Source organism: Chrysoperla carnea, chromosome 5, assembly GCF_905475395.1.
Source record: "Chrysoperla carnea chromosome 5, inChrCarn1.1, whole genome shotgun sequence".
NCBI classification, from domain to species: domain Eukaryota; kingdom Metazoa; phylum Arthropoda; class Insecta; order Neuroptera; family Chrysopidae; genus Chrysoperla; species Chrysoperla carnea.
In genome coordinates, this window is record NC_058341.1 from 72,464,377 (window position 1) to 72,489,781 (window position 25,405).

At 29.7% G+C, this 25,405-nt stretch overlaps 1 protein-coding gene across 1 annotated transcript; it reads left to right on the forward strand.

The window, feature by feature from the left end:
* Positions 1-820: 820 nt before the first annotated feature.
* Positions 821-23,940, forward strand: LOC123301408 (organic cation transporter protein-like). The gene is made up of 8 exons (XM_044884146.1): positions 821-824; positions 1,996-2,162; positions 2,588-2,768; positions 4,011-4,334; positions 12,903-13,176; positions 16,679-16,946; positions 22,514-22,835; positions 23,817-23,940. The coding sequence occupies exons 1-8, from the start codon at positions 821-823 to the stop codon at positions 23,840-23,842; spliced, it is 1,566 nt and encodes a 521-aa protein (XP_044740081.1). The 3' UTR covers positions 23,843-23,940.
* Positions 23,941-25,405: the final 1,465 nt, after the last annotated feature.

A 25,405-nucleotide genomic window follows, 5' to 3' on the forward strand; every position in this document is an offset into this window, starting at 1 on the left:
TTAAATTTTGTGTATTTACTAAATATTTGATTTTGTTATTCAGTAAACACTTAATGTGTTAAATTTAGGATACTGTACCAATTTGTAATTAATTATGATTTACATAAAATATCTTTCAAGTTTATATTATATTTGATATTGTTTAACACTTTCCTTTTGGACATTTTGTTTTGTAGATCTGAAATTCAAATCCATGCGGTAACTTTTGGAAAGTAAAGAAATGAAGCCTTTACTTTGAACACTAAACACTACATCCAAGTTCTGATCTTAAAACCTCTGGACCTGTCAGTTTAAATATCAGGGTGGCTTTAAATAGTACAATTATCCCGGAAAACTGTATGGGTGGGCCCTTAGCATACTTTTTAACTCGTACTCTAAATCATTTCTTAACTTCGTAACTCGTAACTTGTAAATCTTAATTTTGATATTCATATTCTAATTTTCTTATAACCCCATTATGGGTTATCTTTCTTTTTTATTTTTGCTTCACTTTATTTTGATTATAAACCTGAGAATGAAATAAAAAACAGGGTGTTACATTTAAAAAAACGACAAGTTTGAAACGTTCCGCGTTTTCTAACGTCCTGTATATTACGAAAATAATTTTAAAATGTACAGTCAATTACTCCCCATCTATTCCTGAAAGAAAATTTTGTTAGAATCAAGCCGTTGAGCCATAATCTTCCATGCCGTATAGCGGAAACAACACTGTATATACTTCCAAAAGAGTTTTAAAAATTTTAATACTTTGTTTGCAATAATTTCCTTGTCTAATGTGAATTACATTTCGTTTATTGAATAACTTCATAGAGTTTAAAAAATGGGTACTGTGTGCATCATAAAAATTCACTCTCATAATTTTTTCCTTACGCGCCTAACAAAGTATAACTCAAAAATTATTATCCCTTCAATGTTCATGCAGTTTTGAAAACATTTTTTCATTCGAACTTTAATTTCTCTGATATTTACTGCTGTATGGGTAATTAGGGAAAAGTAGTCTATAATGATCCCTCAGGGTGAAATGATACCTCGTTGTTTTAAGTAAACCAATAAAGTCTTCTAGTATATTTATCGATAAATGGCTTCCGCGCAATCAAATTAATCGTTCAACAAAGACCTATGGTGGTGTATAAGCTAATTTGTGTTTTGTACCAAAAATATTAATTTACTGTTATGATTTATGGTAAGACAAATTTCGAAGTAAAATTTCTTTTTTTGTATTAGTTTTTGCCGGCTTACTGTTTTACTCTTGGCTTTTGTTGATTTTTAATAATATTATAACATATTTTCATAGGCATATATATTCAAATATATCGTTACGGTTAAAATGACCCCCTTTTTATAAGCTAAAATGATCCCTATTTTGTGTGTAAAATTATAATAGATAAATGATCCCCCATCATGTAACGGATCTTGAATGTATTGATTTAGAATGTGTGAATTTACCAGTGATTTTTGTTTTCATACTAATCGTTGATGCAATGTAAAAGAACAGTTAATATTTTATGTGAACTGTTTGATAAAAAAATACAATGGGATCATTTTACCCACTATTCTTACAAGATCAATCAAAACGAATCCTTTTGAGAAATATTGAACAGATCAAAAGAAATTGACATGCCAATATTATAACATTTGAATAGCTCAAAAATATTTCGACGTTATGCATACGTCGAATAGTTTTACTATAATAGCTTTTTCTTAGGGAGATCATTATGATCCACCCTTCCCTAATTCTTTTTAAAAAAATTTACCATTTTTAATTCAGTTTATCCAGACAACACCTCAAAATGTAACTATGGCATACAATTTTTTGTTTGGACTTTCAGGGTGAAAACAATATCTATCTAGCAGGGAATTTAAATATATAATATGAAATAGCTATTAAATTATACCTAATATTAAATTAATTATTCATTTTATTTTTAATTACAAAAATAATAATTTGTTGTGTATGTGTGTGGATGGATATTAAATATTAATTGTTTGTTTCAGAAGACGTAAATAGTAATGAAATTGCAATAAAAAAACCACCATCTGATATACTATTCGATACAATTGGAAATTTTGGAAAATGGCAATTTCGAATATCATTATTAATGGCATTATTGCGATTACCAATCGCATGGTTTCAATTAGGCAATATTTTATTAGCACCGTCAGCACAATTTTATTGTAAAAAACCAATTCAATTGCAGAATATTACAAATGAATCATGGCGAGAATTTTATTCAAACAATAATAATTCTTTGAATACTTTGGTAATTTTTTTATGAATTGTTATTATTTTAAGCATTAATTTTTACGAAATTTTAAACAGTTGCATAAACATAAACATTTTATAAAAAATTAACTTTTTTCATAAACCTTATAATAAAAAAGTTTTACATATGTAGCAAACTTAAGTAGACACGCTGTATATTACCGATTTCTCATTTAGTTCATGTATTGATGTTCGATTCAGGTACGATTTAAGCAACCGATACGCAATAGAAAACTACTATATTATTTATGCAGAGTTTCCTTACTTATACTTCTTTAATTATTCCATTGAATTTTAATTTTTTTTTAATAAATTTATTTTTAGGATGTGTGTCACATGCCAAATATTTCAAATATTTCCACAAATTACCAATCATGCCAATTTGGTTATGAATATAATCGAACTCAATTCCAAAGTACAATAATAACTGAATGGGATTTAGTTTGTGACCGGAAAGGATTAGTTGATTTATCTTTGTTTTTACTTATGATTGGAATATTAATAGGTGAGAAAATCTTTAATTTTTCGAAACAATGTTCATATTTTCCAAGACCCCCGTCTTCACAGTTCTAAATAATATATCAAATAGAAATCACTTTTTTTAATCCCTCTTTCGGGTTAAAAAAAGATAAAAATACAATTTTCTAAGGAAGTTGACTTCAAATAAAAAATAAATAAATGTTAAGCAAATACCTCACTAATAATTTTCTTCAGGACAATTATTTTTTTTAGTCAACGTCATAGGTATACTTAATTAGAAATTGCCCATTAACATCTGCTAAAAAATGCTCCTAGGTAAAAAATTAGATAAACCTATTTATTATTTATTATTTAATCTTTTATATTTTTTTGTGCATTTTGATATCGCTTCAGATAAAAATATCTAAAAGTTGTTTTATTTTCTATATTTGTAAAAGCTATGTTCACGGCATTGGCAGAATATAAATAAAAAGGCTAACTATTATTAAATAATTCCCTGATAAAAAATTTCGATTCAAATTTCCAATTCATTTCCATTGAAATTTGCAATTTGATACCATTCGTGAATTGGAACCAATTGGAAATTTCAGACTAGTTCTATTGGAGTTAATCGAAATTAAGTTGGAATGAATTGGAAATTTTTTCCAATTAATCCGATTCATTTCAATTAAATTTCGCATCAAAATTTTAAACTGGTGTCAATTGGAATGAATCGAAAATTAGAATTGGAAATTTTCGATTTTTGAGTCGGAATTTTTATCAGGAAAGAAACGATTTTATTAATTTGAAATTTTTTAAAAACGACCTTCTTTTACCCCGACTACGGCTATGTTTATGTGTTCCCTCATAACTTCTAAACGACTTATCATCATTTGACAAATCATATAATATCATTGAAAGCGTCTTGATCGTTCGCTGGTTCTAAGCTATGTGACGTCACATTAAATTGAATATGGTGCAATTTATTGATCAAATGAAAGGCTATAATGAGCACTTTAAAAGTATATACATAAGTATGTTGTTATACCTCATCGCAAAATTATAATCCCAAGATAGTTTAAATTAAATAAAACTCAAAAACTAAAACCCCACCGATTACAAAATGGCTCCCCGACTCTAATGACGATTTTACTTATCAAAACAAGTTTAGATGGAAATTTTTTCTTGTTTTCATACTTTTAAAAGCTTGAATTTGTAGGCGACGGGGTTTTATTTTCTGAACTTTATTTTATTTGAAGTCGATTAATTGTTTCCATTTTATTTGTAGGAAATATTTTATTTGGAATAACTGCCGATTTATACGGTCGTAAATCATCATTAATATTTGCAATTGCTGCTCAATCAATATGCGGTATAATAATGTCATTAACGCCAGATTTCTGGGTATTCACATTATTTCGATTTTTGGGTGGTGTTGCAAATGGTGGCACTCTCACCATATCATTCGTTTTATGCATGGAAGTGGTTGGTGGAAAATATCGTACAATCATTCCAATATTATATCAAATTCCATTTGGATTAGGTTCAGCATTAATGGCATTACTTGGCTATTGGATACGTGATTGGCGAGAACTGCAACTAACACTTTCTGGTAAAACAAGATTTTTTAAGTATCTAGCTCATAAATTAAATACAGCGCCGGACCAAGGTTAGAGCAAGTGCGAAAAAAAAAAAAGTGCGCCAAATTGCCAAATGCGAAACAATTTCGCATTTTAAGTGTTGATTATTGAAATATTAGTTAATTTTTTTAAAAAAAGGCGCCGAAAAACGATCTCGCTCTATCTACATTTGGGGGTATTACCGGCGCTGATTAAATACAATTCAATATTCAAAATAACATACAATTAGAAAATTTTAAAACTTACATTTAGATGCCTGTATTTCGGTATTTATCGACACGCAAATTTATTTTATTTATCGACAGCTAATTCTGCAGGTATAAGCATTGAAATATTTCAAAAAATCCGAAACTGCTAGAACTTCTTGAGCCTGTTGCCAGTTTCTAAATAAAATTAATTGGAAAGCGGAAAGCATGAAATTTAGTTCCCGTGGTAAATTCACCAATTGTTGTGCTGAATAAAACATAAAAGGAAACATCCGATAAACTTTGTTTTCATCATAACTCCGCCAATTTTCATTTTCTAGTTATATTTATAGTAATTTAAAAAGTGTACGGTATACTTTTTTCAAAAAACTACAAATTTTTCTACTATTTTAATAGAAATAAAATAATAAATATTCCGAAATTAATTATTACGTTAAATACTATGATAATGTCTATTTTTGCTTAGAATTCATTCCTATTTCGATTCTCGTTGTCATTTTCAGCATAAATTTTGTCACCCTCCCACTCCCTGGACAAGATCACACAAATATTTGTTTTTAACTTGTTTAAGTGAGCTTTAAACAATGCAATCGCATAGTTTTGTAGAGTTTGATAGGGGATATCATGTTCTGATATCAGATTGAACCTAGCTCATCGGGTTGCTTAAATAGACAATTCAGATTCTAGTTATCTTTTGGAGGAAATGCGACTTAAAATATGTCATTATTGCATTTAATCAAAAGCTAATACGATTAAAATTTATCGACAACTGTAGGTCTCAAAGTCATGGATACAGGCGAATGTCCTCTATTGTCCTTGGCCACTTTGGGCTAAGTAATTTTTGTGTCGTTATCGTGTTTTCTTCGGATTTATTGCAATAATGACATATTTTTCATTTCCTCTGAAAGCTGACGATTTTCGAAAAAATTTTTTAGATGAAAAATGTTAGTTTTGTTATTTTGTTATCAACTTTCTAATTTAAAGTTTTATTCTACCTCTAGCCGTTTAGGATCTAAATTGACTAGTAAAGAAATCCGAAGAACTAGGGAGAACTAGGGCTCAGAATATGATGCCCCCCATCGCACTCTGCAACTTTTTTTATTATTTATTTTATTTATTTATTTTTTTTTTTTTTTTTGATTGGTCAATTACAAAACGAGCTATTAGTCATTATAGATTAAAATGACCCACCCTGTATATCTAAAAGGAAAAAAATGTTGCATCTTTGAAATACTCCATAGTTGTTTATTTTTATTAGGTTGTAAATATTGGTTTTATAATCGGACACTAATAATTAATTATATATTTCGTTTATTTAAATTAATTATTATAAAGAAAATTACATTCATTGTATAACAATACACATTACAAAATCATTCATACATTCTACATTCTGTCATAAAGAACTATTACTACTATTTTCAACTATCCATGGTAGCAAAACATCGTACTACAGTACTACAGTTTATGATATATAAACTAAGCAAAATATCGCTAAACATGATAACTGTGATGTTACGATATTAATAATTCCAACACTCCCCTTTAACATCACAATTGTCAACATCAAAATCATATAAATACATAGCAATACATAAATTCAATTTTCAATGCTATTCTCAGTACATGTAATACAATAAAACATTAGAAAATTAAATATCTTAATTTTAATTGAAACATTAGGCCAATCCTAAATATTCACAGCACAATTGATGCTTAGGTGCAGGTAAAGCTTTAGTGCAAATGTCAGCACACATTTCATCAGTTGATTGATACTTTAATATTATTTCTTTATTCTCAACCAATTCTCGAATAAAATGATATTTAACATCTATATGCTTTGTTCGACGCGAAAATTCTGGATTGGAAGCAATCCTTTGTGCACTTTGATTATCATTATATATGATAACAGCTTGTCCTGGAATCATAATTTCTGATCCTTTCAGCAAATCAGATAAAAATGCTTTTACATAAATGCCTTCTTTAGCGGCTTCACATATAGCCATATACTCACTGTGAGCTGAAGCTAAAGCAATACAAGATTGTTTCTTACTTTCCCACGAAAATAGACATTTACCCATTTTATATACGTAACCAGTATACGATTTTCTATCGCGTATATCATTTGCCCAATCGGCATCTGCGAAACCAATTAATTTAAAATCATCAGATTTTTCAAACACAAGTCCTTTGGTTTTTGTCCCTTTTAAATAACGCAGAATGCGTTTAGCAGCAATCCAATTTTCATGAGATGGATTTTGATTAAATTGACTAAGAAAATGAACAGAATAAGATATATCAGGTCGCGTACCTACACTTAAATACATAAGAGAACCAATCAATTGCTGATAAGGAACATCAGCATGCTCCCCTTCAAGTGTGAATTTCTTATTAATGTCCATAGGGGACTTTACAGGATTTGCATCTACCATATTAAATTTTTTGAGTAATTTATCAATGTAAACTGTCTGATTTATCTTGAGCTTACCATTATTTTTATCTCTTTCAAATTGCCAACCTAACAAATTTTGCACACTACCCAAATCTTTCATAACAAAATGTTTGTTTAATTCTGTTTTTACACTTTTTGCTTCTGAAGCATCATTATAGAATAATACAAAATCATCAACATAAAGAGCAATAATTGTGATTTTTTGTTTATTAATCTTTGTAAAAACACAAGGTTCCAAATTACAAGCTTTAAAACCTAATTTGAGTAATATTTCTTTCGCTTTAAAAAACCATAAACGAGAACTTTGTTTCAGGCCATAAATGCCCTTTTTTAATTTACAAACTTTATTTGTTAGATTACCTTTCAGACCTTCTGGTGGTTTCATATAAATTGTTTCAGATATACAACCATTTAAGAATGCTGTTTCCGCATCTAAGTGATCACATTCAAGGTCTAACTGAACAGCAAGACTAAACAGAAGTCTTAAAGTACTAAATTTAACTACAGGTGAAAAGGTTTCGTTATAATCTACGCCATAAGTTTGCGTAAAACCTTTTGCAACTAAACGGGCACGGTATTTTGCAATATTACCATTAGAATCGCGTTTTATCTTAAAAACCCATTTACAATCTACAATCTTTTGATTTGGAGGGCAATCAACCAGTTCCCATGTATCATTTTTATGCATACATTGAAGTTCACTTTCAATAGCATTACGCCATTGTTTAGCATGAATACCCTGTAGGGCTTCTTTGACAGTAACTGGTTCATTCTCCTCACCAATATGTACATGAAAATTAGTTTCGTAATCAGGAAATAATTTAATTTTTCTGTCTCTAAGAGGATACCTACGATCTTCATTTAATTCACAAACTGATTCATTTACACTATTTGATTCATCTGTGGTATCAGAAGTATTCTGTACACTAGTATCTTCTTGCTCAAATATATCTTCCTCAACGTTATAATCTTCATCTTCTGTTTCTACGATGGCTTCCACGGAGTCATCAGTAATATACTCAGTTGTAGATTCATTTAACATTTGCGTTTCACTAACATCAGCGATGTTATCAACAACAGGCATTGACAGTTTAACAGTTGTTTCAGTCAAATCGGGAATAGGTGTTGTCGTTTCTTGATTGTTTATTCGTTCTAAAACTTCACTTTCACAAAACACTACATCCCTTGCAAGTTTTATAACACCATTTGACGGATCATATAGTCGATAAGCTTTGCTAATATCACTATAACCGACAAATATATATTTATGTGCTTTCGGATCCAACTTTTTTCTTTTAGCATCAGGAATATGCGCATATGCATCAACTCCAAAAATCCTTAGATGAGAAATATCGACCTTTTTCTTATACCAAACCTCAAATGGAGTTGCATTTTTCAGTCTTTTTGTCGGAGCTCGATTTAGAAGGTAAACAGCCGTGTTCGCAGCTTCTGCCCAAAGGTTCATGTTTGCATTAGCGTGATGCAACATACAGCGAACTCGCTCAGTAATTTTTCGATTAATATTTTCGCTTACTCCATTTTGTTCCGGAACGTACGGAACGGATAGCTCATGTTTAATACCTTCATTTTTTAAATATTGTTCAAATTCAGCACTAATATATTCACCTCCGCCATCACTGCGAAGAATTTTTATAGAACGTTCACATTCTTTTTCTACACGTGCTTTAAATTCTTTAAATTTTTCTGGAACTTCACATTTATTTCTTAGAAAATAAATAAAAATCATTCTGCTATGGTCATCACAGAATGTAACAAAATATCTATATTGACTTACAGATTCAACTTGAAACGGTCCACAAACATCAGAGTGAATTAAATCCAATTTATTTGCGGCTAATTCTTTCTCTTTGTTAATTTTAAATGGAAGTTTATGTTGCTTACCCATTATACAAGATACACACTTCCGAGGATCATCAACAGTAGTTGGTGCAATTCCAGTCACCAAATCTTTCATTCTTTTCATATATTGTTGATTAAGATGTCCAAGTCTCAAGTGCCACAAACGGGTTTCATCAACTTTTGATATTAATCCATGATTTTCAAATATCAAATTACTTTTCTTTATGATATTTTTAGTTTCATGTTTCAAAACATTTAACCGATAAATACCATCAATAATATCAGCTGAAGCTATAACATTACCTTTTAAAGTAATTGTGTCGTACACTGAACATTTATTTTTATCAAAAACAACAGTGTAACCTTTTTCTGCCATGGCACTCACAGATAATAAATTTGTTGAAAGTCCAGGTACACAAACTACATCTTTGATTTCATAATTTCCATTTGGTAATGATATGGGAGCATTCCCACTACCCAAACTTGTGAGTTTGTCACCATTTGCTACAGTTATGGTCATTCCATTATTTTTCTTGGTAAAGTTTGACAGTTTTACCTCTTCACAACACATGTGTCTACTAGCAGCTGAATCCACGTACCATTCATGCTGATTTGCAAGTACGTTAGTCGCCTTAAAAGCAGAAAATAAAGCGTTACTTTTCTTTCGATTATTTTCCTTTTTGGATTCATCTTGTTCCAATTTCAGCTTCGGACACTGTGGTCTTAAATGACCTGTATTTTTACAATGCCAGCAAGTGGGGTTTTTCTTTTCTTTGTCCTTTTTATGAATGAATTTTTTCTTCTGATGAGATGCAAGGGCTGATTCTTCACGAATTATTTGTCGTTGTGAATTTGAATTCCAATCAGCATCTTGAAGTAGTTTACTTTTAACAAAATCACTTGTGATTTCCACTTCCACATTTTCAAGAGCCATTACCATTGGACGATACATTTTTGGAAGTCCTTTCAATAAAATTACTCCTATAAATTCGTCATCAACTGGTTTGCCTAAACTAGACAATTGCATTGAAATATCCATCACAGTGTTGATGTATTCATCCATTGTCGAATAATCAACTAATTTTACAGAAAATAGTTTTTGTAAAAGTATCAACCTTTTGTTCAACCCTTTATCTTCAAAAGCTTTGGATAAGGCCTGCCAGGCCTGTTTTGCTGTTGTACAATTCATAACATATGGAAAACAACACTTATCAACCATCAAGTTGATTCTACATAAAGCTTTTTCGTCTCTACGTAATTTTGTAGACTCATCAGTTTTGTCCGATTCAGGGTAACCTTTCACTGAGTTCCATAAATTATCATGAAGTAGACTATTCTTCATTTGAAACTGCCAGTCCAGAAAGTTTGACCTACCCTTCAGTTTCTCAAACGATGGTAATGTAGAATTTCCAATTTCGTTTATCATGATCAATCCACGTGTTCACAATTTTTCAAACTTAAAAAAGTTTTTGGAAAAAACAATCACTCAACGTTTATATTTACGAAGACACTGGGATCTGGGCCCATAACCTATTGGTTTTATAATCGGACACTAATAATTAATTATATATTTCGTTTATTTAAATTAATTATTATAAAGAAAATTACATTCATTGTATAACAATACACATTACAAAATCATTCATACATTCTACATTCTGTCATAAAGAACTATTACTACTATTTTCAACTATCCATGGTAGCAAAACATCGTACTACAGTACTACAGTTTATGATATATAAACTAAGCAAAATATCGCTAAACATGATAACTGTGATGTTACGATATTAATAATTCCAACAGTAAAACCTTCATACCAAAAAATCGAACTCTCAGGGATGGGGTGTGTTACAAAAAAACTATCCATCAAATAAAAAATAGTTCAAATCAAAATTATAGCTGATTTAACATTCTAGCTTCAAAATTGACCGAGAAATACCAATTTTAAAACTGTGCATTTTTTGCTCATTTAATCAAATGAAAAATGATCCATCTTGTAAACCGTTAGAGATAGAACAAAAGTTTAATCGTAAAAGTCATTTCTTATAAAAAAATAAACAATGTTTGAAACATTCTTTTGTAAACGTCACTGTTTACTCGTGAGAGCGCCAATTAGGACAAAACTTTGGTGTCCATTTTCTCCAAAACTATAATAGATAGGGAGTTGAACATTCTCAAAGAACTAAAAATATTCTAGAAAATGAAATTGAACCCATCTTGTAAACTGTTGGAGATAGAACAAAATTAAATTCCAATTTCAAAGACGCAACACTATATTCTTTATTTCCGTGATTTTTTATCTAATTTGGTTGTGCTAAATGGGCATTTTTGTAATTTTCGCAGAATCGCCATCTTTGCAAATAATGGTCTGTGAAAAATGCATAGTTTTCGCAATATAAGCCAAAAACGGAGAAAGTGCGAATAATTTGAAATTTTTTACTTTTCGCGTGAAGCCTACGATCTCCTACAAGACAGAAAACTCTTAACCGCCGGAGAGAGTCATTTCTGAACCGATTTTTATTCCTTTAAATATTTGGTTGTAACAGTTTCGTACCGGAAAATTGCCTACTCAGGGAGGTGGTTGAAAAACTTTTTTAAGGAGTTGAAATTAAATCAATTTTGTTACAAATTACAAAAAACCAATTTAAAAAAATTCAAATGCAAATTGTAGCTGAAGTAATTTAGGACATTTTAATTTTTTTTATTAGATTCTAGTTCCAAAATTGACCGAGATATGCAAGTTTTTTTTAAAAATACTGTAATTTTTTAATTACGTAAAAATGTTTTATACTAAATAAAAAATGTATTAAAAAATAAATAAAAAAATGTATTAAAAAGAGAGTCTTAGGAGGCTAACATAAAACAGATGAAAACAATTATCTCTAACGGTTTATAAAATGGGTTCTACGGACTCAATTGACCTATCTTGCTCGTTTACGAACTCAGCCTCACTTTTTACGCCCTGAGCACGCTATAAAAATTTCAATCATTTTGATATATTTTTTCGTTTTTGAGTTATCTAGGCGACAGACATCCGGAAATAAACTAAGTAGGAGATTTTCTGAACACCTATACCAAAAATTTGTTCGTAACATGAATATTTCTTAGCTCTAGTTATAAACTTGGGACTAAACTTAGTAAACCTTGATTTATATTATATATATATACAAAGTATAAAAAGCTTTATTGAGTATTCTTATTAAAAAATTTTTTTTATTGTTAAATGGGTGCGAATTCTTTTTGTCAAATTTATTAATAGCTAAATATTTAAAGGAGACGCGTATCCTTTAAAATACTTTTTGTCGAAGTTATAATATTTTTAATATAAAGCTAACAGCAGGTTTAAATAAGCAGATTTCGCACGTGCTTGAATGAGCAAAAAAATCCTAAAATTGGCATACTTATCTCGGTCAATTTTGAAGCTAGAATGTCGAATAAAAAATGAAATTCTTCACAATTACTTCAACTACAACTTATTTTAATGTTATTTGTTGCATAGTTTTTTTTGTAAATTGTAAAAATCTAATTGTTTTTAAGCCCTAAAAAAGGATTTAAGACCACCCCTTCCCCTGAGTAATTGATTTTACTGTATGAAGTTTTTACAACCTAATAAACAACTGTGCCATAAATCAAAGATTCCACTCCTTATTTTATTGTACTTAATAGCCTGGTGAATTTAATTTTTTTCAAAGAAAATTAATAGCAGGCAAAGACACGGTGGAAAATGAAGTTAGAGTTATAACCAAACAAAAAAATAAAATTGGACACGAGATCTTGTCCAATTTTCGACATAATTAATTTGTTTTGGCATCGGGCTATAGAAGAATTCTTTCAGAATTTTGTTAAGTGAAAAGAATTGTTTGACTGCGATAATAAGATCATACAACGATATCTAGATGTAAGATTTATTCAAATGTTCAAATAATATTTTCTAATATACAATTTTATTTCGAGTATTGAGTATTATGCTGTATAATATTTACTCATGCTAATTCTTCAAGTTTATTCGTTTTTGTTTTAGTTTTAAGTATACTATTTCTATTCAATTTTTGGTTGTGTTCTGAGTCGCCAAGATGGTTACTCGTAACTGGTAAAAAAGAAAAAGCGTATAAATTACTCGAAGAAATTTGTGCAATAAATAAATTACCCAAAGCAAATATAAAAATGGCTACACATGAATTAATTTTATCATCTGATAAGAGTGATGTCAAAAGTGATGAAAAAACTATAAACTTTAAATCGATATTTAAATCGCCGATCCTGTTAAAACGTACATTAATTTTATATCTGAATTGGTAAAGTATTAAATTTATTCTCGAAGTCTAAAAGACTCAAGCAAATCCATACAGTGCAATTAAATAGGCCTGGAACGTTTTACTTTTCAGAGAATTTAAGGAATTGAAAGATTTTATTTTTCAGATAATTTAAGATTACAAAAAACTTTTCAAAAGAAAAATTTGAATTTAAAAAAATAAAAATTTTATAGGTAAAGGGTGGGCAAAAAACCCTTTACTGCGATTTAAAAAGTTAATAACTTTTTAATTAATTAATTTTTTTTAACACTATACCACGAAGATTTATTGAGTAGAAATATACAATTTTTGTATTTATACAAGGTGGAGAAAAATTCTTTAAACGAAAAAGGTGGGTCATAAGTCCTTCAATTTTAATTTTTGATTCATTTCGTGGTGTCATCTGGCCCTTAAAGTTAAAGAAACTTAAAGTTTAAATGAAATTTGGACTGCAGTTAAAACGGTTCACAATGGCATACTAAACTATACGTAAATGTCACCACTGCCGGAGAAATTCATATTATTCTAGGATCTAGCACGTAAATAAATCTATGTACCCTTTATGCCGCGTAGTAAATAAGTTCTTGAGTCTATGTGGAGCATTTTTTCTCATAGTGCATATATATGGCAGAACGGCCTTTTATCCTTACGAGAAGTATTAAATATGATAAAACCTACAGTAAATATTTTTCGAAAACCTGAAATGTTTTAAATTTTACTCTGCTCTGTTTAATTCTGAAAAAGTCTTACTCTTACTTTAGCTAAATTTTCACAAAATGTCTGATTAATTCTGAAAAAGTTTTCTAGTAGAATCCAAAAACTTATAATAATGCACTCTTAATAAGTTTTACACAGACCTTTCCAGACTTTTTCAAAGTATTTCAGAATTTCAGACTAACTTATTCATCTAGAATTGTTTTTCAGAACACTGTAAGACTACATTAAACTATTGGCAGAAAAATATTTCTACCAGGCAATAGTACTAAATTTTCTCAATAATATTATCAAACATAATATCGTTAGGTATCATATTGTTATCGATATCTTTAATAATATCGTCTTCTGCAATATCACCTTTTACATTGTCACAATTAATCCCCATGCATTCTTTACAAAAAATTTAACAGCTAGTTTGCAATTTTCTACAACCACAGCTACCATGGCAGCCTGCAGTGCAATCACAAGCCAATTGTTATAATCAAGATCTCTGGTGCTGGAGGAGCCGTTGCGCGGATCACAATTAGTCAATACTTCAATCTTTTGCAACCCCTACTCAGAGGTTCCAAGTTATTTTTTTTCCATGGTTGAATTTGAAAGTAAGTCCTCAAGCCATGCTGTTTGATGGCATCGTGTGTAGGTAGTAATTTGCTTCACATAATATATTTTTATCCCAAAAGAAATACTTTTATAAATTCCACGACAGAGCTCAGCGAACCCAAAAAATAACTGATAACGAACACGAGAAATAAAGGTTGTCGCAGTGGCGGATCCATCCATATGGGCATGATGGGCATGCCCATATCCTAAATAGATTAATGATTTAATAAAATTAAAAAAAAAAAAAAAAAACAATAAATCGTTTCAAATAATTAGTATATTGTTCCTAATTTTCATTAATTTTCATACTGAATCTCCCTCTGATAATTTTTGGAGGAATATTTATTTTGTTTAAAAATTCATTTCAAAGCATGTAGATTTCAAAAATCGGAAAAAATCATAGCGAAATCGGTAGAAAACTACTTTCGGAAATCAATTTACATACCCCTATTTGATTTCGTTTTCAATGATTTGGGGCAAAGATTGTCTCCGGAGGTACTCGTTCAATTTCAGTTAGGAGTTTTACAACCCGAACCAAAGGTCGGTGTCAAGGACTTGAATATCGATATCCAGGTAGTGAAAAAAGTGGTTCAGATGGAGATTCAATAATGATAGTGAATCAACCAAAGTCGGTAACATGCGACCTAGATTTGAACCATATTTGAAATATGAACCCTATTTGAAAGTGAAAACAAACAATTGACTGAGTAAATTGTTGTAATACCATGTATAGACAGTGTTGATTATACTATCACATTACACATCCATACATGTCACACATATATAACTCATATACCCATACAATACTACAATTTGCGCATAATATGTGCTCTCACGAGCAAACAGTGATGTTGACGAAAAAATATTTCAAACAAAAGTTGTTTATTTCTTTATAGGAAACATTTTTTTATATTTAAACTTTTGTTCTATCTCTAACGGTTTTCAAGATGGGTCTTACGGACTCGAGACCCAATTGACCTATGTTGATATCTTCTTTCGTTTTTAAGTAATCGTGATGACATTCGGATAGACAATAGGTAACCGGAAATGAACTTATTAGGTGTTTATATGAACACCTATACCACAATTTAATTTTCACCCTCATGGATAAACGGTGCTGTTTACGAAAAAATGTCTCAAACAAAAGTTGATTACTTTTTAACAAAAAATACATTTCAATTAAACTTTTGTTCTATCTTTAACGGTTTACAAGATGGGTCCTACGGACCAAAGACCCAAGACCCTTTTTACGTCCTGAGCAAGCCATAAAAATTTTAGCTGGATATCCCTTTTCGTTTTAGAGTAATCGTGTTTACCGACGAAAAATCGTTTTTTCGGTTTTTCAGGATTTTAAGCGGTTGAATGAAAAGTAAGCCATACACATAGATAGACCATTTTAAAATAGACATTTCAACGGGTTAAATAAGCCTAAGCAGAATATGCAAAACGAAAAAAACATCAAAATAGTTTGGAAAATGAGCAATTTTAACGGAAAATTTGAAAAATCTCAAAGAAAAAATTGTTTTTCGGTTTCATAAAAATTCATGAATTTTCTGTAGTTAAAAAGAAACACTTTCACAAAAGCTCATGAAAATTAAATTTATTTTGACCGAGAAAAAAAATAAAAACGAAAAAAAGTTTTTCGCGATTTTCTCATGGAATTTGAGGTTATGTTGAAAAAAGTTCTTTACAAAAGTTTTACAATTAATTATTATCAAGAACTTTCCTGTTGATCATTTTCCGCTATGATGTCATTTTTTGCCCTAAATCGCAAAAAAACTTTTTCAACCCCTAAAATGAACCCCCATTTCGTAATTTCGCTACCTGTTAAAAATTTATTAAATTAGGACTAGAAACAAAATTTTAATGACACTAGAATATTAAGGTATAAAATATTTAAAACAATACAAAACTTTTATCAACCTTTTCAATTAGTAAAGGACTTTTGGCCCTCCTTGGTTTTGGTTTCTGCCCGATACTGTTTGAAACGGCATCTGGCGATCCAGAATACGCATCGAAAGTTTAAAATCTCTCGCCAGAGGATGAAAAAAAATTAAGTTCAAGTTGATATTTTTTTAGAATTGAGTTTTCCCTATATGTTCCATAACTAAGGATTTGGTTGAGTCTTTTAGCATTTAAATCAAAACATTAAACATATATTTAAATGATTCTTCTTATCTGTTTGTAGGTTTATGAATGGTTTTACATTTTTCGCATTTTCATTACGATTGGGATCCGTTGGAACAAATCCATGGATAACTGTAGGAATGGGTGGTTTAGCTGTGATACCAGGCGCAATACTTTGCGTATGCTGTTTACAACGACTAGGTCGAAAAGTTTCATTAATTTCAGCCAATATTTTGGGAATGATTAGTTTTATATTAATACAATTAATTCCACCAAGCCTGAATTATTTAAACTTATTACTTGTTTTAATGGCTGTAATTTCATTATCGGTACGTAAGTATTTAGTCTAAAATAATGAATAAATTTGACGAGGTAAGGCTATCAGTACTACCTCACAGTGAAGTATTTATTCCAAATTTGTCTTTAAAAGTTAACTTTTTTAACAAAAAATATGAATCACAAATATTTAATTAGATTAAATACTAATAAATAAAGCACAAACCTTCGCCTTCAATATTTAAAAAAATCCTTACTTAGTTGCACTAACAAACACAGTAAACGTAAATTGAAAGACACGGTAAATCGAGAGTAACTACAATAATAACATGTATCTGTTAGAGCAGATAGATTGCGGCTTACAAAGCAGGCGGGGGCGAGGTTAAGGTAACTCAAGTGACCTATTTGTGAGGGAGTGGTTATCTAACTACACAAAAAAACAACTCTCAATGCAAAACAAAATAGTTGAGTTTACTGACTTTTGTCCGAAAATTTGGCATAAATACTCCTGTGCGCCTTCCAACAAGTTATCAAGGAAGATAAAATTTTTTTGAATGATAAGAAGAGTATAAATTTGGAAACATTGAATTCGAAATTTTATATGTAACTAAAAATTAAATTTTAATTTGAACCATTAGCTTTTAATATTATCATCTTGATCGTTATAAAAATTATACAGAGTGCCTACATAAGTTGGCTGCATATGGAAAACTTTTTTGTTATAAGATTTACGTAAAAGAAAACTTTATAAAAATCTCTGCTTTCAAACAACATTCAGCTATTCACTTTTGACATCGAACGTACAGGGTGCACAAATTGAGAAAGTTCGACAGGAATGTTAATGGTCGTTTACGTCGTAACAGATAATAAGGGAAACGGTTCAAGAAATTACCCCCGAAATATGTTGGAGTGTATTTAAACAACTTTGAAAAACGACAATTACATGTATGGACTACGAAGGTGGGTACGTTGAGGCGAAACGAACTGAAGAAAACTGTTTAGGAATGAATTGTACGATGGGAATGTTTTGACCAATTCAATTTTGAATTAAATTTTGCAAATCCTATTTATAAAACACGTTATCTGTAATACTAGTTAACCAGTCATCGCAAATAAAATGTTTATTTGCTAATTTAAAATATTTATAACAAAATAATTAATACAGAACATTTATTTTTCATACATTACGTTATAATCATTATTGTTGACGTAAGTAAAAACAGTTTTTTCAGTTCGTTTATGCCTCAACGTATCCACCTTCCATACATGTAATTGTTCTTTTACAAAATTCTTTAAATACAGTCCTACATATCTCGGGAGTGATTTCTTGAACTATTTCCCTTATTATCTGTTGTACGACCATTTACATTCCTATCGAACTTTTTCAATTTGTGGTCAATCTGTATATTCGATGTCAAAAGTGAATAGCTGACTGAATATTAATTTTCGTAACTATTATAATAAAAAAGTTTTTCATGTGTAGCCAACTTAAGTAGCACTCTGTATATTCAATATATTTCATTACAAATTCTTAGCGCGTATTTTTACATTCATTGTTCTTATTTAAATTAACAAAAGCATTTCTGTGGGCTGTATGCATTTTGTTAAAATATACTCCCTTCAAATCCCAAAATAAAAATATTTAGCTAGGTTTATAAAATTATTTTTATTTAGCTAGACCGGTTTCGATTGTTTTGGAAATCTTCTTCAGTAGAATTAATGCCAAAATTAAAATAAAAAAAAATACCTGAATAAGACAAAAATGAAATAAATACACGTACAAAGTGTCTACTTAAGTTGGCTACATATGGGAAACTTTTTTATTATAAGGTTAACGAAAAAAAAATGTTTCTTTATAAAAATCTCTGCTTTCGAAAATATTAATATTCAATTGGCCGTTTAGAAATGAAGATCATTTTGAACAGATAATAAGGGGAACGGTTCTAGAAATCACTCCCGAGATATGTGGGAGTGATATATTTAAGGAATTTAGTAAAAGAACATGTATGGAATGCGAAGGTGGATACGTTGATGCAAAAACGAACTGAAGATAACTGTTGTTACTTACGTCAACAATAATTGTATTTGTAATGAAATGTATGAAAAATAAATGTTCTGTATTAGGTAATTATTTTGTTACATATCGTCAAATCAGTAAATAATCATTTGAAGTACGATGACTGGTTAATTGGGATAACAGATAACGTGTTTTATAAGTAGGCTTTGTAAAATTGGAATAGTCAAGACATTCCCATCGTTAACAATTGTGCTTTTACAAAATTCTTTAAATACAGTCCTATATATCTCGGGAGTGATTTCTTGAATCGTTCCCCTTATTATCTGTTCTAAATGTTCTACATTTCTAAACGACCATTAACATTCCTATCGACCTTTTTCAATTTGTGGCACCCTGTACATTTGATAACAAGAGTGATTAGCTGAATGTTACTATTTTCGAAAGCAAAGATTTTTATAAAAAATACCTTTTTTTCGTAAACCTTATAATAAAAAAGTTTTCCATATGGAGTCAACTTAAGTAGACACGCTGTATAATGAAAGGAAATAATGATGGCTGACTTTATAGTCCAAACGACGGTATAAGGTCGACCTTCACCTTTCTGATAGCCAGATCAGAAATATTTATTCTGAAATTTTATTGATTGATTAACATCCCTATGATAGTTTGTCTATCGAAAAGTGTTCATGGTTATTTTTAATTTTATTAATTTTAATCAATTTATTTTCAAAACGGTTTTTTGCATTCAAGCCTATACCATAATTTTCTTAAATAAATCTGTCTTTTGATATCAATTTCGATTGATTTTTAATTGGTGTAAAAAAAAGATTACGATAAGTTATTAATTACGAAAATAAGGGTATAGACTTGCCTGCAAAAAACCGTTATGAAAAAAATTAATTTAATTATAAACAGTCATGAACAGTTTTCGATATGTCTATCATAGTGCAGTAAATACGTAGGAAAATACCTCAGATTTTAAAATAATTATCCCATCCGGTTTTTCAACGGGATAATTATGATAAAAATAGTAGTAGTTTTTAAGAAAACATACTTTGGAAAAAATCGAAGTGAAGGAAGTTTTTTAAAAACCATCGAAAAATTACGAAAAACAGGTTTTTTGCAAATAAGAACTGGGAAAATGATTTTGATAAAAACAAAAAATAGAGCGTTAATTAAGTTAATGTTAATTCAGGTTATAAATTATCTGTGTTCCAAATTTCATCCTAATCTGTTCGATAGTTTTTGCGTGAAAGACAGTAACAAATATCAATCCATCCATCCATATATCCATCCATCCAAACTTTCACGATTATAGTATACATCAGATGTATTAAGTATGGAAAATAAAAAAATATTGGAATAATATATTCCAAATATTCCAAATATTTGAATATTATATTTTCTTTCAATTCGTTTCAATTTAATAAAAATGAAATATTACTTGATTTTTCTTTGCGTTTTCACGGTTCCATCGTCTACAAGATTTGTAATTATGCAGAGGTTGTTGGGAAACTCTAAAAGAAGATATTTTTTTTTAAAATTGCCATAGGATGCTTCGTTAGCGATTGCGCACGGCTTTTCAGAAACTGAGAAATTAATCGGCGAAAAAAACGATATTTTCGGTCATAAAACCACGTGTTTTCTCGTACAGTTTCGATCGGATTTAACTTTAGCTAGTGCTTTTTTTTAGCTATTTTTCGCCCTTGAACGTTCTATTTTTAGTTTTTTATCAAAATCATTTTCCCGTTTTTTATTTGCAAAAAACTTGTTTTTCGTAACTTTTCGATAGTTTTTAAACAACTTCCTACACTCCGATTTTTTTTCAAAATATTTTTTCTTAAAACTACTAATTTTATCATAATTATCTCGATGAAAAACCGGACAGGATAATTATTTTAAGTTTAAAACTCATTTGATTACTATCAAGCTTATAGGCTATCATAGGCGTGATAATACAGGGTGGCGCTAAAAGCTTTTTACAATGCTCTACCACATATAGCTTAGCTCAAAATAAGTCGATTGAGCTAAGCATAAAGAAAACGCCGATATGAATAATTAATTACTGTTGTTTAAGTCTTATTTTTATCTAAAAAATATCTGAATCAAATGTAAATAATTTTCTAAACTTAATTTTTGTCTCAATCTTGCTGCTACCAAAGATTAAAAGTTCAAATTTTGAGTAAACTATGAAAATAATCGATGTTTATGAAGAGCACATTTTGTTAAGTAAATAGTTAATTTCATCTAAATTACATACTTAGAATCATTTACCTCTATGAGCGTTAAAATTTGGGGGGTGGGATTTTACGCCCATGAATTGATATTGCTCATAAGGTTGATAATAATAGTTGATTTGTATGAAATGTACCAAATTTTATCAAAATAGCACTATCCGTTCTAAAGTTATGGAAGAAAAACGATTCCAAAAATTTCAAGAGCGTATTGCGCGTACCAAAACGGCCTTTTACTAGGGCATGTTTTTATAATGAACTTATTTTTAGCTAAGCTATATGTGGTACAGCGTTGTAAAGACCTTTTAGCGACACCCTGTAAATTACGAAAATTTCACAAAAATATGTCCCATCTGGTTCTCAGGTGGGTGAACGCCGTTCTTATACCGTCTCCAATACTATTAGTTTGGGATCTGAAACTATACAATGATATGGAATGTAATAGACAATTCCAATAAATTTTTCGATGTACTAAAAACGTGTCAAATCAATTGTAGGACCAAAAAAATGATACCTATTATAAAATATTTACATTTAAAAGTGTTTTGTAATAAATATACTCGCTTAAAAAAATTGTGACATTAAAACACTTCGGAATCGTGCGCGATGAATCATAACGGCTATTGCTATGACAATTCATAGATAGTATAACAAAGAGTTTATACAACTAGAGAACGCCAGAGCCCAAAACTTGCGATATGATGAATGAGAGAGAAGACTGCCAGTGAGTTCCTCTGTGTCGTTGTCTAATCTATATGTCATTGGCTACATATTGTTTACATTATTGTTATTAAGTAAATAGTTAAAAAACGATTTATAGAATATTATTAATAGTTATTCAAAAAGTAGAAACGTCAAAAGAAACTTTATTAATATAACAAACACAATATAAACACTTTGATCTACCAATATTTCTGAAAAAATAAATTGTGTACTTAGTATAAACTGCGGCCATATATTGGAGAATATACAAATCTGCATATTAAACACTTTTTCATTTTTCAGATAAAATAATACAAAACTGTTTATAAACTCTTTGTACAAACCAAATATAATAGCAGACTCAAAATCTTATCATATGAGTATGATAAGTACACAGGAAAACACACTGGCAGTCTTCTCTCTCATTCATCATACCGCATCCACTTACAAGCTAACAGATCCATCGCATTCTCATATAAACTCTTTGGATTCAAAACCATTAATAAAAAATCATTTATATTACCTTACAAAAATTTAAACTTAACTTAAAAATTTGAACATTAAATCTTTAATTAAATGAACGATTAAAAAACGGTTTCGATAGCCTAGATGACATATTTTGAACTTTTATGGATGTGTCTATTTATAATTTTTTGTTCTCTTGTAGGTATCGTTACCAGGATTATATCTTTACACTGGTGAATTGTTTCCAACAGTTGTACGTAATGCTGGAATCGGAAGCTCAGCGATGTTTTCACGTTTGGGCTCGCTATTATCACCGATTATATTTGCATTTGGGACAATGCAAACTGGGGGATTATTACAATCTGAGTATTGGTCGAATGGGCCACCAATATTATTGATATTAGCCACATTGTCAGCATTACAAGCAATTTTAATTTGTCCATTACCAGAAACTAAAGACAAACCGTTACCAGACACTATTGAGGAAGCTATTTATCATGTGTTTCATGGAAAAAATGCAAGAGGTAATTAGATTTCATGATTTAAAGACACTGACTAAAATAACGAATCATTTGGTAAAAGTATGGCATCTGTCAATACATCAAACTTGTCGTCGGGCCGAGATCGTAAAAGTGCATGATTTACAAATGATTTGTTATTTAAAATATACATAAGTTCTTTTATTTTCCGATAGACTATTTTAAAAAAGTGTGTGCATACGCGCTTGAGAAGTTATACTTAGCCGCTCGCTTAGCAGGGCTTAAAAGTGAGTACCACCGCGTTATAGCCAACACCTCTCTTGCTATCACTTATCCCCGTTCAAACACTAGGGATTGTTTTACACATATAAAATATATGTACAGATATCAATTTTTTAAATGTTATATAGTCTTGTCTAATTGAGTGTATCCGAAAAGTTGGCCATGAATTGAATCTAGTTGAGCATTTTTACAGAAATCTGGAATTCATGGTACAAAATAATGCTCATACATGGCGTAGTGAAATGTCATATACTAAATTTATCTTTTTAAATTAATTTTTTATATTTATCTTTATAAATTATAGCTCATATGTTATTCTGATGTATGAGCTGTATTATTGTTAAGTTTCATTCAAATCCATTCATTAGTTTTTGCGAGAAAGCGTAACTAACACACAAACAAGCAAACAAACAAACATCCTTACTTACACATTTATAATATAAAGGGGTAGGGATAGGGATGTAAACAAATCCCTATTTATTCTAAATGTGAAAGTAAGGATGTTTGTTTGTTTATTAGATTGTTACGCTTTCACGCAAAAACTAATGAATAGATTTGAATGAAACTTAACAATAATATACATCAGAATAAATCAGAATAACACATGAGCTATAAATTATAAAGATTTATTTATTTTTTTAAATATAAATTTAGTCTATGACATTTCACAACGCCATCTTTGACCAATATTTTGAACCATTAATTAAAAACTTCTGTGATACAATTTATAAAATTTATTTCTAGATACAATTCATGGCCACCTTTTCTGATATACTCAATGAATCAAGACATTTACACGGTGTTCTATTATTGACTGCAGAAACCTGGCTTAACAAAATAAGCTCATCTAGAGCAACAAAAAAAGGCCTAACTTGGGAGCTACGGGTATGGCAAAAATTGATAAATTTGTTCATTCACAGACTATCATTCGATAGCCAGTAGCCAATGATAATAAATAGATGTAAGTTAATTTTATTTTATTATTTTGAACTATGGATGGGATTTTTTTTTAAACAGTATAGAATTATTTAATTGGACTTGGTCAAACCAGCAGACTTTTTATATTTTAACTATGCTGGTATTGTGTTAATACCTAAACTAAATAAGACGTCTTACAATCTATTAAAATACATTAAAAAAAGTCAATAAAAAAGACAATATCATATTTTGTATATTAAAGTAAATAATAGCAAAACAAGTTGGAATCAGTTTTTTGATTCATTTAAGAAAAACAACTGAATAGAGCAGGAGACGGTCGTTTCATTAATACGTATGTATTTTATGAATTTGTTATTTTTCAAAATAGCTTGTAAATTATTTATATTCCCCTGTAACAAATGCTTAATGCGACCTCCATTGCTTTCAAAAACCATCGCTGATCTACGATATCTAGAAGAAAACTACGTAGGAATTTCGAGCTGAAATTTATTAAATTTTTCATTTTCTAAAAATCATTAATTCTCCTACAAATTTAAGAAAAGCTTTTTTCGGAAACTATCAAAAATAAATGAAGTATGTTAAGCGTGGTATCCAAATTTTAAACTATTATCAAGCTACAAACGGCCAATGAAATGAATGAATTATGAATTATTTGTACTTTGATCACAGCATAGATTACAATATTCACAGCAAATTACAACTAATACTAAATAATAATAAAAATAAACTCATCTTATCACATTCTTATCAAAATCAGTGATATTATTCCACTTTTTCATTTTCTAAAAGTCATAAGTTCACCTACAAACTCAAGAAAAGTGTTTTTCGGAAATGTTCAAAAATACTTTTATAATAAGTATGTTATGCGTGGTACCCAAATAAAATTTGCGTTCTATTTTCAAGCTACAAACAGCCAATGAAATGAATGATTTATGAATTGTTTGTATATTAATCACAGCCTTCTCATATTCCTAGTTAATATAATTACTATTACTGATATTCCTAGATAATAATTAATTTCATTGTCCGTTTTTAATGGCTTGAAATTTAGATACCACGCTTAACATACGTCAATTATTTTTGAAGTTTCCGAAAAACGCTTCCCTTGAATTTGAAGGAGAACTAATGATTTTCAAAAAAGTGAAATAAGATTACTGATTTTGAGGACTGTGAATAAGATGGGTTTATTAAAGTGAAACTTTTTATGGGACACTAGCGTTTTGTCATGAGAGTAAACTCGAAAAGCTAACAAGCTAACAACACTGTTAGCTTGTAACTGTTAAACTCCTTGTTGTCTCTTTCTTAATACCATTTACTCCAGCAGAGTGAGAGAGGCCGTGGGACTTGATAACTGTACATATTTTATTAAACAAGGATAGTTCAAACCTACTTAA